The 15355-nt window shown below is 44.2% G+C and overlaps 1 protein-coding gene across 1 annotated transcript in view; it reads left to right on the top strand.

Annotated features, from left to right (window-relative positions):
* Positions 1 to 15355, top strand: part of PAK2 (p21 (RAC1) activated kinase 2) — a 52333-nt gene that overhangs the window by 21165 nt on the left and 15813 nt on the right. Inside the window, exons 2-6 of the mRNA XM_083178377.1 lie at positions 7680 to 7891; positions 11725 to 11819; positions 13907 to 14057; positions 14810 to 14844; positions 14938 to 15039. Of these exons, the coding sequence (XP_083034503.1) occupies positions 7702 to 7891; positions 11725 to 11819; positions 13907 to 14057; positions 14810 to 14844; positions 14938 to 15039 (573 nt within the window). The 5' untranslated portion in view covers positions 7680 to 7701. The remainder of the gene's footprint in view (positions 1 to 7679; positions 7892 to 11724; positions 11820 to 13906; positions 14058 to 14809; positions 14845 to 14937; positions 15040 to 15355) is intronic.

Here is a 15355-nt window from a genome sequence, read left to right as displayed (position 1 = left end):
GCATGAAATACCGCCTGTTGGCACATGTTGACTCAAAAAACTGTGAAAAACCCCATGTCGACTTAATGTTTTGTCGACCTAGTGGTGTCGACACAATGCTTGTCGACCTAATTGCTGTAGACCTAATGACCGTATTCCCCACTGAGGACCACAAGAGAGAGGGCCCTGCTCGTTAGAGATTACATTCTGTGGAATCATACCAAGGGGATTCTCTTCTAATAGGCTTTTTTGAAGAAGTCCCGGCACCGTGCCTGTAGTTGCAGCCTATTAAAAAAAATCCAGTGGTTAAAAAAAAAATTAATACATTTGGTTTAAACTATTGTGGATTTTTTGGTTTAAACCAACACTGGTTTTGTGTAACATTCTGCAAACAGTTGGGGTTTTCTACTGGGTATTTAGCATTGGTTCAAGGATCCCCGTTAGCTGGGTTGTGACAAAGAGGGATTCAAACCAACTGCTCCTGATATTGAATACGTCCATTAGTGAGCTTGTTTCATGCTTCTGTCTATATCATGTCTGGACAACCTGTGATACTACAAGTACAATCAATAGCAATCTGACCAGCTGTCATGCTGTCCAGACTTGGTCTATGTGATGCAACTGGAGTGGGTAACCCCCTAAAATACAGCTGTGAGTCACTGTTTATAATATGCCAGAGTTGCACAGTCCCCGGACTGTTCTTTGAAGTGGCTGCTGGTTTCCCATTAGTGGCGAGGGTGTTTACAAGTGCTTGCTTTCTGACTTGTTTCCTCCTATGAAGTAACTGCTGTTTGTTCCCTTTCCTGCACAGGACAGAGACGGCATTAGTAGAATCTGCCAGTGCTGCAGGTGCCTGGCTCCACTGCACAAATAACCAGCTCCAGCCAGAGAACAATGCCTGTTTTCTCAGAGGGTGAAATGTTTGGCTTGTGTGCTACAACCTAATTGTGAAATGGTTTACATGCCGTGGAAAGCTTGTTTATATTCTTCTAGCTAGCGGCTTTACAATGGCAAAAAGTCTTCTGACCCCAAACTTCTTTGTTGCTGCCTCACATGCCATATGTTTTATTTACCTGAAATACATTGCAGGGAATGTTGTACAGCCTGTATGCGGTCTGGAGCAAGGTGGTGGCTAAGTGCCAGCTCCTAACTTGGCTTTCCTGCCTCCAAATGTGCACAATCTCAGATTCTGTGCTATCGGACACTTTCTGGTTTTGTTTTGGGGTGAGGTTGCTTAATTCTTTTGTTGTTGTTGTTATTATTATCAGTATTTATTTATATGGCACCATAATGCTGTGTACACACGGTGGAATATGATTGCTAGCGATATATTGCTAGCAATATATCCCCAGCAATCATATTGCTCAGTGTCTCCTTTTTATCAGCGATGAAAAGGAGACACTGCTACGGGGCGGAGGGGGAGCGCAGCAGCAGCAGACGCTGCTGCTGTCACTTTGATAGCAGGAGGGGGGGAGCAGCGGCACGGGGCTGAGGAGATCAACGCTGATCTCCCCGGCGCTGACCTCCCGGCACAGCGATCGCCGGGGAAAGCCGCTGGTCGTAGGAGCATGCTCCAGCGACCATTAGGCAGTGCACACGGGAGCGTGCAGCTGGCGATTTATCTGCGCTCCAAATCACTGGCAATATGGTCGCTCAGCGACCATATTGCCAGCGATTTTACATGAAATTGCACCCGTGTGTACACACCTTAAGGGTTTGCAGCACCTAACAATAAGCATAAATGAGCAAAAAACAAATAATTACAGAACAAGGCAATTTAGGACAACTACATGGTAAACAACTACCCCTCTCACATGCCGGGTCACACATGGGATTTGGACACTGGTCCATCCTGGGAGCAACCAGGCATTTGCAATGATAGTCCGCCACAGTGACCCAGCAATAAACTAAGTTGCTGACATCAGAAAAGTGGCAGAGCGCATCATCATTTCTCCTGCATGTAGTATGAACGGGGCCCGGGTTACCCATTCACACTGCAGCAGTTCTGTATTCCATTCTAAAGGTTATGGGCGGACAGACAGGAGTGACACAGAATTGACATAAGCAGGAGAACATGCCTAAATAGTGATAGTGAAGTGCTTTATTTTTACATAAAAGCTACATATTTGCAAAACAATCATTATTTTTTTTATAATATTAAATGCAGCCTCTAAGGTTATAGCATGGATGTTAAGCGATTGTCTCCCTTTGAAGGTATTAATAGCAAGCCCACACATACACGTTGTGTAGTATAGCGTCTGGCCAAGGAATGAGACCGCTCTAAAGCTACCATACACTCACATGATGTAATGTGAAAGTTCAAATTACCCAGAGGCACAGAACACCGTTACAGTGGTTAGAGCTGACAGAAGCGGGTTTAATGATTGGGACCAGAGCAGCTATCAGCGGTTTTCCTATTTTGTGTTCCTTGTGTAACTGTAACTTCAGCATATTTTTACTTAATTGAATGAAAATTATAATCATTGCACAATTTTTGCTAATGTTGTAAAAAAATCTTTGGTATTGAAGTAGATAATGCCATGTTGTTGGCTTTCTTGTTACGTTCTGAAACTTGGCCTTTTTGTGATTTCACATTGTCTGCCCACAGTGTATAGGAAGCATAGAGGAATTGCTTCATATGTGCATGATCCGTAGCTCATTCCCTGCACATACTGGTGCTTTGTGGGCGATTCAGACACACACGCCAACGTATCCAGTGAGTTTCACACTCGCTGTGGTGTTCACTCTAGAGTGGACGGGTAGGGGGCGGACACATGGGTGGGTGTGCCCACAAAAAACCAGCTGAGCCCACCCATGGAACTGTTGGGCGTGCCCACGCATCCTCGAGGCAGGTGACTGACATCACATGCTGGAGAAGTAATTTGATGGTGAGCAATGGTTTCTCCTCCGTGCTACCGGATGTGTAAGTGTAGACTTTTATTGGTGACATATTTCTGTGATGCCGTTGCCTGAGCAGGGCACATCATATACCAAATTAATAGTCTTGGTGCATAACAGATTTGCTGAAAATTCTATGTAGTGTAATTGATTGCTACATTTATTTGGCAAAACATCCGTCTGACATTTACAATACGTCCCCATTGTGCACTTGAAATTGTTTTCTTTTTTGGGAACTCTCCCTGTGCACCTGCTGAGTGACCTAGAACATGTGCCCTGCTCGGTGGTCTGGAAACTGCGACAGATATTTGCAGCCACCCAATAAGTAGGAATTTGGGGGTAAAATGCTATAATCAGCAAACCTTTTGAAACCGGGCACATCAGCTAGTCTATTCTAAGATGTCTAAAGGTGCGTACACACGTACAGATTCTTCTGCCTGACCTATCTGGTGGGAACAAAAACCTGGAAATGTATGGGAGCATATGACAATTAAAAATTTCCACCGAAATGCAGGGGAAAAAAAAAACATGGTTTGTTAAATTTGTTATATCCGAATGATTTAAACCAGGCATGTCCAAACTATGTCCCTCCAGCTGCTGTGAAACTACAAGTCTCATCATGCTTTGCTAGTAGGGATTGTTAAAACTATGGCAAGGCATGCTGGGATGTGTAGTTTCACAACAGCTGGAGGGCCACAGTTTGGACATGCCTGATTTAAACAATTTGTCTGACTGATCCCTGTCTGTTTTCAAGCGTTTGGGAAGAACTTTTTTGATTGTCCTTTGCTACCATACATTTCCAGGTGTTTGTTCCCACCAGATAGATCAGACAGAAAAATCTGTACGTGTGTACGCACCTTAAGATGCTAGAGGGAGGCACACATCCTTTGCTCTCCGCTTTCACTGACACCAATTGGGAACCACATACTGGAGATTTTAATACCTGTAACACACCACCACCATCACCCTCTTTCCCTTACCCTGGATTAGTGTTTATTGTATTCTCGCCAAAGATCACATACCATTCTTTATATGACAGGTGAAGCACAAGCTGCACACGTCTGCAATGCATAGAGAGAGTGATCAAAGAAGCTTGACCAGAGGGTCCCAAATGTGGTCCTCAAGGCACCCTAACAGTCCAGGTTTGAAGTACAGTATATCCATGCTTGGCCTCAAGTGACTTAATTAGTGCCTCAGTCAATTTTATTTAACCATCTATGCTAAGACGTGTATCTTTAAAACCTGGATACCTTGAGGACCATGTTTCGGAGGGATGTGTTTAGCAGTCAGACTCCGGAATCCCAACATCAATTAGTATGCCAGAGGCATACCCTGACTGTCTGAATGCTGAACGTAAGTACGCTGGGGCGGGTTAGGCTGATATTTAATTGTTGCTTTTTATTGCGCGGATTGCATTATTTATGGTTGGGTTTGGCTGTGCAGAGTGACTAAATATAACTAAATGAACGGCGTGCTGCAAAAAGTCCTCAAATGGGTTACTTATTGCTCACTTCAGCCTGCCACCCTAGAGGAGTGCCAGTTAAAGTGCAGCTGTTCCTGCTCCAATGGAGCAACAATTAAATAGCTTTATTGAGCTGGCTGCCGGCGCACTGACAATTGAATCCCCCTCCATTTTGTTAATTGTTCTTTTTCTTTGGCGGTCATAGTACAAACCTCTGTGCACTTCCTCCTCACACAGACCACAATAGGCCGCAGGGATTAGTAGCAGTAAATCTTCACAGAAAGTGCTTTACAGATATATAATTTTACAGAAGGGTAGAAGCGCTTGCATTGGGCAATGGTACGATGGGAAAGCAAATACTGCAGTACAGTATAACCGCATTGCACAATGAAAGGGACCTTGGACATCTAAATGCGGAATGTAATTAAGTCTGAAATCGCCTGGCGTGAGGAATGCAGTCTAATCTCTGGCTTTTGTTTTAAGGGACTATCCTTTACAAGACAAAACCATGCCTAGTAAATAATTGTGCGGAGATGGGCCCGGCACCCCACATGTCTGGCGATTTACATTACATCCTGCCCTGTGAAGTTAATGGTATTGCTGCTAAGGAAATACTGCACAGAAGTACAAAGCCATAAATCAGCTTCTACCTGTTCATTGATAGCAATGTATTTCATAAATACTACCTCAAAGATGATTCATTGCTATGTGCAACTTCTGCACCGTTTACACTGCTTGATACATCTCCCACATTGCCTGTATAACACATACACTTATGCCTTAAGACTAACTTCTAACATAGAGCTCATTGCCAATGTTATTAATATGGCAGATACACAAGAGATAGGGGGGTTACATGATCCATGATCTTCTAAAGACTCCTACTGTCCCCTTGTGTTTCTCAGTTCTGATTTGACCTGTTTAATTAAACAGACTCTGACGAGATAGTCATTGGTGAATCTGGCATATTGCTGCTTTATTGTACACCTTCTATAACGTAGTTCCTCTGAGCAGTAGGAACATTCAGGAAGAGAACAGCACCCATGCTCATCTGGAGATAGAAGAGATGTATAACCCTTTTACACCAAACCCGGGGTTTTGCCTCGTGGACCTGGGTGTCGGTGTAAAAGGTACTGGAAAAAAACACAGGTCCATTTCCCCGTGAATCCTACTCTGGTCCTGACCAGGGTGGAACACGGGGAGGACCCAAGTGGCTGGCAGTGTAAACTGGTATTTACACCAATGGGGGAGCCCAACCAATGGAGGTTGGGCAGGGGGCGCACACAACCCCTAGGTTGCACCCAGGTTGAAGCTGGGTGCAAGAACCCGGGTGCGACGCGGCGTTTTGGTGTAAAAGGGGTATTAGTGAATACTTCAATGTGGAAAAATATTTATTGATGATATTATAGTATGTGGGTGAATAGTGACATTTGCTGTACTATATTTGTGTTTTTATTCCTCTTTGTGTTTATTACAGTGTTACCTGCTCACAGGGGCAGATGTAGTAAAGATGCCATACACAGTACAATATTCCTGTGCGTTTTGAACTAGATCGCATCGCATGTGATTTGCATGCGATGCCATCGGGACCTAGTTCAAAAAGCACGGGCTGCACAGACTTTATGTACTGTGTGATGGGATGCCCGTGGGAGCGTGTATTGCATCACACGGCACCTTGTATGGGCACCTTTATGGTGCCCATACACTAGTAAGATTTATCTTACTAGTCTTCAGATCTGGCAGGTTGGAACAAAAACATGGTTATGGATGAGTGACAGTTTGTCAGTTTTCCAGCATTTCAGAGCAAATGGTCAACTGTCATTTGCTCTCATCCATAACCAGGATTCTGGTCCAACCAGCCAGATCTGAAGATAAATCTGCCTGTGTATGGCCACCTTTAGTCTTGAAAAGTAATGATAAAGTGAAAGATGATAACACACCAACCAATCAACTGTGTTTGAAAAATTACAGTTGGTTGATTGGCTGTTGGTTATCACCTTCCACTTTATTACCACTTTATCCCTTTACCAGGCTTAATACATCTGCTCCACTGTATCTTTAGAACAGCTGCTAATTTGGGATGTAGTTGGTATCCTGACAGATGGGATGCTCATGGTCAGATGACTGCCCCAGAATTCCAACACCTGTAAGAATATAAAGGTTAGGATACAGGTGGCAAGTGTAAGGGTTAGGCTGCGGTAGGGGATCGGTTGCGTTAGTTTAGTTGTTTGTTTCTGCCGGTATTATGACAGTGGAGATGCCGGTGTCTGTATTCTGACCGCCGACATATCCAACCTGCTAAATCATTTAGGTTTATGTACTTGTGGAATCATCCACTGTATGGGCTGAAGTATACCTTCTGACTGTCCCAGTTCTGGCGATACGGTGCCAGTTTTGACTTTCCCGCTAAGAGGGCGCTTCTCTGAGATTTGGGTTACTGGTTGGGCGATATGTGGAGGAGGCTAATTTTAATCCCTAGTGTTGGGGGAGGTTTACTGAAAGCAGCCTAGTAATATATGTAACATGATTGAGGCCTGTGGAATGAAAATGATGGCAATCATTGTGTGCACAGTGCAGGAAAGAAGCATAATATCGTGTGACTGGTCAGAATGCGTTTCCCTCTGTCCTTCTCTCTATGCTATTGTTTCATTGTTCTACTACCCCCAGTACCTGGCTAAGCAATCCCTGTTACTGGCACAGCAATCACTGTTACTGGACACTTGTGTGAATCCTGCCCATTAGCCAGCTGCACAGGCAGCTTTTATGAGCAGCAATGTTTTTCACGTTGTCCCATTAATGCTGACTGCATAGAACAGGTAATCCACCCCACTTCTTTAACACCTTCAGTGCTGAGGGCAAGTCACCATATATCCTAAGCACTACAGGAGCTCAAAAGGTAGACTTGCCTGAAAGTCACATCCAGCTGCTTGCGACCAATACACCACACACAGTATTGTAACACATATGGGAGTGATGCGGTCACTGGATTGACATGGGGTTAGGTCAACAGGGACATTAGGTCGACCTGTTCTAGGTCAGCAGTCAAAAGGTCGACATGGGGTATTTCTCTATTTACTAAGATATGAGTTCTATTGAAGATGAGATGTTGCCCTTAGCAACCAATCAGATCCTATCTATTATTTTCTAGAAGGTGCTAAATATATAAGTAATAGCGTCAGACTGGTTGCTATGGGTTACATCCCATCTTCAATAAAACACCCATCTTCGTAAATTTTTCCACCAAGTCACCAGCTGCTGTTTGATTTTTGCAAAAGTAAATATTAGGTGTGACCATTTTGGGCTGTGAATTGATGGATTGTGTTTCTATCTGGTTCTCTAGGTCTGACTCAGCTGCAGCAGCCATGTCTGACAATGGAGAGCTCGAAGATAAACCACCAGCCCCTCCGGTGCGGATGAGCAGCGCAGTTTTCAGCTCCGGAACAAAAGATCCACTGTCTAGCAATCACAGTCTAAAGCCGCTTCCTCTGATCCCTGAAGAGAGAAAATCATCCAGAAACAAGATCATATCCATCTTCTCCAGCAATGAGAAAGGTGAGTCCTGTTGGAGAACGTGTGCTATATAAATAAAGCTCACTTTGTTGGGCAGTGGGTCTGATTCATAGTTATACGCTCATGCTGCCAACAACTGTAGTTTTGACTCGGAGGATGTATGAAAATATGCCACCGGGTATCTGTGTAGCGATGCCCACCAGAGACCCAGCAGCACATTCAAAGCATCAACGCAGATCTGGCAAACGTCAACTCCCTGAGTGAGTCTATAGCTCCGTACACATGGAGCAATATGATCTCTGAGCAATATATTGCTCTGTGGCCCATTTTCATCAGCAACCAGAGCTGATTAAAATGAGACTCTCAGCCGGGGGAAGCCGTTGGTCGCAGGAGCATGCTCCTCCAACCAGCTTACACCCCAGGGCTGGTCACAGGAGCATGGTCCCGGCGACAGTCGCCCCGTATACACGGAGATATGGTCACTCAGTGACCATATCCCTGCCGATTATGGCCACTAGCCAGCTGCACAGGCAGCTTTTATGAGCAGCAATGTTTTTCACGTTGTCCCATTAATGCTGACTGCATAGAACAGGTAACCCACCCCACTTCTTTAACACCTTCAGTGCTGAGGGCAAGTCACCATATATCCTAAGCCTGGGGTAGCCAACCCTAGTCCTCGAGAGCTACCAACAGTGCATGTTTTGCAGGTCTCCTCACAGAATCACAAGTGAGCTAATTAGCTCCATCTGTGTATCTTTTAAAATGTGTCAGTGATTAATGATTGCAGCTGTGCAGCAGCTAGGTTGTCTGGAAAATGTGCATTGTTGATAGCTCTCGAGGGCTAGGGTTGGCTACCACTGTCCTAAGCACTACAGGAGTAGTGTGTACGGGGCTTATGAGGGGCCCTGTGTGTACGGGGCTTATGATCAATCAGAATGAGTACCGCAGCTGAGATGCTGGAAATGTGATTCCTGCAAACAGGATTACAGTCAGCATTTAATACAGTAAAAATGGTTCTGATACTCCCAATCACCTCCCACTATTGGTTGTCACACAGGCATATTGCAGCAGTGACGCATATGCGTTGTACCCATAATTGCTCCGTAGCTGAACACCTAGGCATAGTAAATGAGGCCCAGTGTTTGGCAGGCCAGCGGTCACCTTTGTTTAGAGAAGGTGCCATATAAGATATATTAGGTGGTAGAAATTATTCAGGTTTGACGTGCAATAGCACAGGAGTAGCATTGCTGCTGTGGAACCTTAGCTGCTTTTCTGCATAAAGCACTACGACTAAGTAGTTTGTGTATTATGTACCCTTCAGAAATATGCTGGTCTTTAGTATTAGACAGTTATGTGACCTATTTAAAGCCTGTGTTAAAGTATTAACTTGCCCTCTATTGTATCATCACTTGAGCAGGAGCTCATCACCAAATCATTAATCAAAAGTAATTTTATTCATCCAACCTCATAAATTGCAACAATCGCATTATCTTTGTAATAGACCATTGGCTCCCAAACTGGGCGCCGCAGTGCTGTCACAGGGGTGCCTACCTCGATGCCTTTCAGCCTCCTGTCTTTTTCCCCTGCGGTGTGAGCAAGTCGGGCAGTGAGTGGAGATAGTCGACGGCAGGGGGAATGCAGACAGGATGTGCAAAATCAGCTGGTAACAGGGTGGGGGTAACCTACCCGGGACGACTTTCTCGGGAACCTGTCAGGGGCGTATTTAGGGGGAGAGCACCTGGGACTGTGCCCCCAGCAAGCCATAATAAACAGGGAGCTGTCCATCTGTGCCAGACAGTACCCTCACAGTCTCACCTTCTTTCTCCCTCTGTTCTCCATTTCTCTCTCTCTCTGTTCCCCATCTCTCTTTCTCTCTCTGTTCCCCATCTCTCTTTCTGCTCTCCATCTCTCTCTCATTTTCTGTCTCTCTCTCCCTCTGTTCCCCATTCTCCCTCTCTGTTCTCCATCTATCTATATATCCACTCTCTCTACCTCCATGCTTCATCAGTGGCAACGCCAGAAGGGTGGCTGTAGTGCAGTCCAAAATTCAGATAGACTTTCGCCAACTGCCACTCCAAATACCGCCAGTAATGCACGGCCGGCAATGTTTGGCAGTGTTTGGAGTGCTAGTTGCTGTAACCCTCCCAACCATCCTTTTTTGCAAACAAGTTAACTTATAATAAGTATTTTTTTTCCTGATCTAAATACTGATCTCATTATTTTGACCCAACTACTTTATAAAAGGGACAGATCGGTTATTGTTTTGGCTTAAGGGTGCCTTGAAAGAATCTTAGAGATCCAAAGGGTGCCTTGAACTGAAACATTTTGGGAACCCCTGTAATAGATTATAGTTCGATAACAAAGTCCTCTTATTAATGGTAATATCCTCTCCGAATACATTTCTCAGTTCTCCTATTATTCATGAACTTAATACATAAAACAAACATGGTATGAAGATGGGGCCTGGAAGGTCGGTTTGTCGGCAGTATCTCACTGCCTGTCCTCTTGTAGATGCAGACAGCTGATATACTTCTGGAGCCATTAGCACAGTTCATATGCGACCTCTGGTATGGGAGGCTCACAGGGAAGAGCTGTGGTGCTCCATCACCAACTCACTGCGGACATGGAGACAAAGTCGCACCTTTTGTGGATGCAGCCAAAGCAGCTCTGTCTGCAAACTCAGCTGTCATCACCATCGTTTTAAGAGTACGCTATGATGAACGCAGGAGATGCAACATACACACTGCATTCAAACAAATCAGGATGGCAGCTCTAGCAACACGCCACTTCATGCTTCATACTGTCATAGCACGCCTCCAGATCCCTAACACTATTTTCCCTGCAGCTTTTATGAATTTGGCAAGTGGCATGAATAAATACACTGTGATAACATGGTGGGAATCCCACAAAATCAGGAAAACACACAGGTCAATTGAAACCTAAGCGTTTTCACCGGCCACAGCGGGGGCTGCTTTGGGGATTTAATTTTCCCTACCTGAGGCTGTTGAAACAAAATCCCCGATAAGCCACGGCCCCTGCCCCTGTAATTGGGGCTAATTGGATAGCCCCCGGTGAGACCATTACCTGCAGTAATTTTGGGCGGGTAATTGGATACCCCTTTGTGTGCCATATAGAAAACAACAATCCTCTTGTTAGCTGCAGTTAAACATGTATAACTGGAAACCTGTCCTTTCTTGTTACAGAGACTTTCGGGTTAATACCTGGCTTATATACTTTTGTACATTGTTTTATTGGTACCTCACTCAACTGAAGTTAAGCCCTCTCTATAAGGCCACCCCTCTGGGACAGACAAGTGTTCTCTGCTTTAGGCAGCAGAATACTTCTGGCCTCTTTACAAAGTAAACCTTAAAACGTAACAGTTACTTATGTGCCAATAGAACACAGACTAATAATGGCTCTCCTTGGCAAAGGAGCTGCTTACATTTTGGGACATGTAATCTATCAAGTGCACTGTGCACCATTTAACCTACACATTATTAATCCCAATGTCTTGATTCAAACTGGCAGCATGAGATTCCTACATATGGGAAAGAAGTAGCGCTTTGTCATGATAGCTACTAACAGATGTGTGTGAGGGCAATATAAAGGTACAAGAAATGTATGGGTATAGGAATCTGGGCCCCTTTGTTGTTGTTATTGTCCTCTGTTAAGTGAGGTGCCACTGTGGAGGGTGCCTGTGAGTTTGGTCTAACCTAACCAAAGTTAAATCACCCAAGTTAGACTATATAGCTTTATTGTTTAAGAATTCTTGCATTTAATATGTTACATTATTGGCAGTGTCTAAGTGAATTGGGAGACCTGTTTAACATAAGGAAATAATTGAATTAGTTTCATGAACTTTTGTCTTTGGACAGTGGGTAAGAAGAAAGAGCGCCCTGAGATCTCTCCTCCCTCTGACTTTGAACACACTATACACGTGGGCTTCGATGCAGTGACTGGAGAGTTCACGGTAAGTGTGACATGTGACAACCACGTGGAAGAACCAGGTATCCTTCACACCAATCATGTAATGCACTTTATTACCAACATTACAATGGATTTCAGACATATTTCATGGCTAATATTAATATTACCTAATGGATGCTATTCTAAAACACTTCCATTGATCACATCATCTAATATGTGTATATTATTATTGTAATTGTGCCAGTGCTTTTATTATCCTTCCCAAGGGCTGTATTCAGCGTCATAAGAAAAATCAACACCTTAAACGCCGGCCTATGCACTGAAGTACCTGTATATACAAAGGGGATTGGTTGTGATACCTAGTGTTTGCCAAAAGCATCACATGCAACCATGTGCGTTGCCCCAGAATGCCACAACACAGATAATAGTAATATTGCAGTTCATAGGATCTGTGTCTTGTTATGAGAAGATTGCTTCTATTTATCTGTGTGTACCCTCTCTAGCAGGACCCACTGGCGCTGGCAGGGGTTAATGCCAAACCACTGAGTGTTGCTGACAGTGAACTGTTATCCTGCGGTTTATCTTTTTAAACTGAGCAGGAAAAAGCCTGGGTGTCCCTACTGACAATAAATCTACCTTGATGATTTCTTTGCTTGAGGCCAAGTTCTCTTAAATTGCTTTATTCTATGTCATACCTAGAATCCTGAGTAATAACATTGCTGCAATATTATGTGTGAAGCAAAAATGTTTGCTTTGCATTGGTTTGCATTATAATCAGTGTGGTAGTTTCCCACATAAGGAGTCTAATGCTGGATACACACTATAGTTTTATCTGTCTAATCCTTTTTGGATGGAACCAAAATCTGGTAATGTATGGGAGCAAATGACATCAAGCATTTGCTCCCAAAATCCAGAAAATGGGCAGAGTGGTCATTTGGATAATTTGGTTAAATCAAACATCAGATATCAGTCACAAATAAATCCTCATTCTATCATCTGAGGAACATATCCAGAATCAAAAACTTCATTCCATCAGAAGATCTGCCATGTCATACATGCATTTGTATCTTCTCGATTAGCCAAAGAAATGCAATTACAGCTGGTACAGCCCCACATGACCAGGGCCCAAGGTACCCGAAGCATCTTCTGATTCCATACTGTCCCTCCCGATCACTGCGATATGTACATGGAGGTCTCTAAGCAGTAAGGCTGGGTACACACCAGGACGACTAGGGCCCGATCCCCTCAATCTAGATCCAATTCCGACCAATTGGATGTAGATTGGGCCCTTTTTTCCCTGTTCTGGTCCGATCCCGATCCGATGCGCGGCCCCGCGGGTCGGTCGTTATTCAGATCCTACCTGCTGCAGGTAGGATCTAAAGAACGACCATACAGCCGGGTGCGGGTCGCCATCGGATCGGACCCGCTCACGGTGCACATCGTGAGCGGGTCGTGCCCCCCCGCGTCACCGTGAGCGGGTCGGATGAGACACTGACGACCCGCTCACGATGTGCATCGTGAGCGGGTCGTCGTGGTGTGTACCCTACATAACTAGAAACTCTCCCAACTCCTCTGCTTGTTGAGCTTATAGCCATGCAGCTCCGACCCTATGGAACTTACTGCCCCACACAGTTCCAGAGACCCCAACTCGAATCCCTCAAAATTTCAATAAATTCTTTACGGTTTCCTCAGCGTTTCATTAGTTGTTCCTTAAGTATCTCCATGCCGTCTGTATTTTATGAAACGTTTTTTTGAACTTGTTTCTGTACCATATTATGCTCCATCTATCTGTTATGGGCCTTGCTTCCTCTTTGAGAAATTGTGCTATATAAATAAAATTATTATTTTATCTGAACGACTTTTTTTTTTTTAATTTCTGTTTTCCAGTGTTTGGAAGCAAATAGTTAATTGTCATTTGCGCCCATATATTACCTGGTTTTTGTTCCAACCAGAAAGATTGGACATACAGTGTATTCTTATAATGTGTATTGCTTTAGAGGATGACCTCAGCAGCTTATGAAATGCTCTGAATATAGTCCTTCTGCTAAGCAGATAACAATGATGTCAACATGTTATTGTAACCTGGACTAGAGGATGTAGTAAGTACATGTTCCGGCTGTGTATTTATAGGGTATGCCGGAACAGTGGGCACGGTTACTACAGACTTCAAATATCACCAAACTTGAGCAGAAGAAGAACCCACAGGCTGTGCTGGATGTGCTGAAGTTCTATGACTCAACGGACACCGCCAGACAGAAGTACCTTAGTTTCTCTGCACCTGGTAAGTCTTATAACCCTATGCAGAATCCATGCAGTCGTCTAGTGAGATCTGACCAAGGCACTCCTAGCTTATAGTGTGTACACATGGGGCGATATGGCTTCCGATGTTGCTGATATAGTGAACATCGGAAGCGATATCGCATGCTTTTTTAGGGTTTGCGAGCCCGATGCGCTGCCGATGCGTGTGAGCACAAATCGGCAGTGAAATAGAGAGGGCAGGCAAGACTATATAGTGCAGATCTGCACTATATAGTCCAAATTGTCCCTCTGCATGCATGCCGTGCTATGCGAGTTCCGATACGATCTGATCGTATCGGGACTCGCATCTCACGGCATATCCTGCCGTGTGTACACACCATAACCCTAGTATGTTCCCCCTATACTAGTGTATCACTTTTATCTGGTGGCTTATAATGTTTGTAATTTAAATGTTCTCTCCTGTCAGCTAATTAAATGGCATTCCATTTGCTCACACCCCTACTTGTGCCTCTAGCACAAGCTCTGTGTCCAACTGACTGGAATGTAACGACTGACAATATACATCTCTCTTATGTGCTACATATGGGACATGACAGATTGTATATGTGCCTGTTCTGCTACCCGTAGCAGTTTGTCTCATAGTACGCACATAAGAGAGGTTAGGGCAGATTTCCTGCTGTAAATGACAACTCCAGACCTGTTCTCAGCGTTAGAAGTTTGCAATTGGCATTCACACTGTCTTCCATGCAATTATTTTTCCTGTCTCCTATTTAGATAAAGATGGCCTCTCTTCTGGTGCATCGCAGGCTGTAAGTAGCGTTCTGCCCTCATTGTCTTTCAGTTGAAGCTTTCCCGTCCCTCAGTGAACGTAGACGTAACCATGTATATGCTGCTTTTTATAGGCAAATTCAAAAGGTTCTGAACCTACAAGGACAGCAGCAGATGATGATGAAGATGATCCGACTCCTCCAATTATTGCTCCGCGACCTGAACATACAAAATCGGTAAGAAACTATCTGACCAGATCATTTTTGTGTTCATGTAAATGCTCCTAAAGATACAGATGTAGCCAGTCTAGTCTTTGCGATTCTATCGCCAGCCCCATCTGTATGGTGTTGATTCTATTTGGCATAACTCCCTCATATTTATTACCAGTCATTTATATATTATATAGAGCGCGCATATTCTGCAGCACTTAACAGAAAATATTTGAACATTTGCATCTGTTCCTGTCCCAGTAGAGCTTACAATCTATATTCCCTACCATATTCCCAACCATATACACACACATTCATGCTAGGGTTAATTTTGTTGGGAGCC

Source organism: Crinia signifera, chromosome 3 (assembly GCF_055691185.1).
Source record: "Crinia signifera chromosome 3, ASM5569118v1, whole genome shotgun sequence".
Taxonomy (NCBI): domain Eukaryota; kingdom Metazoa; phylum Chordata; class Amphibia; order Anura; family Myobatrachidae; genus Crinia; species Crinia signifera.
This window is presented reverse-complemented; position numbering and strand designations above follow the sequence as displayed.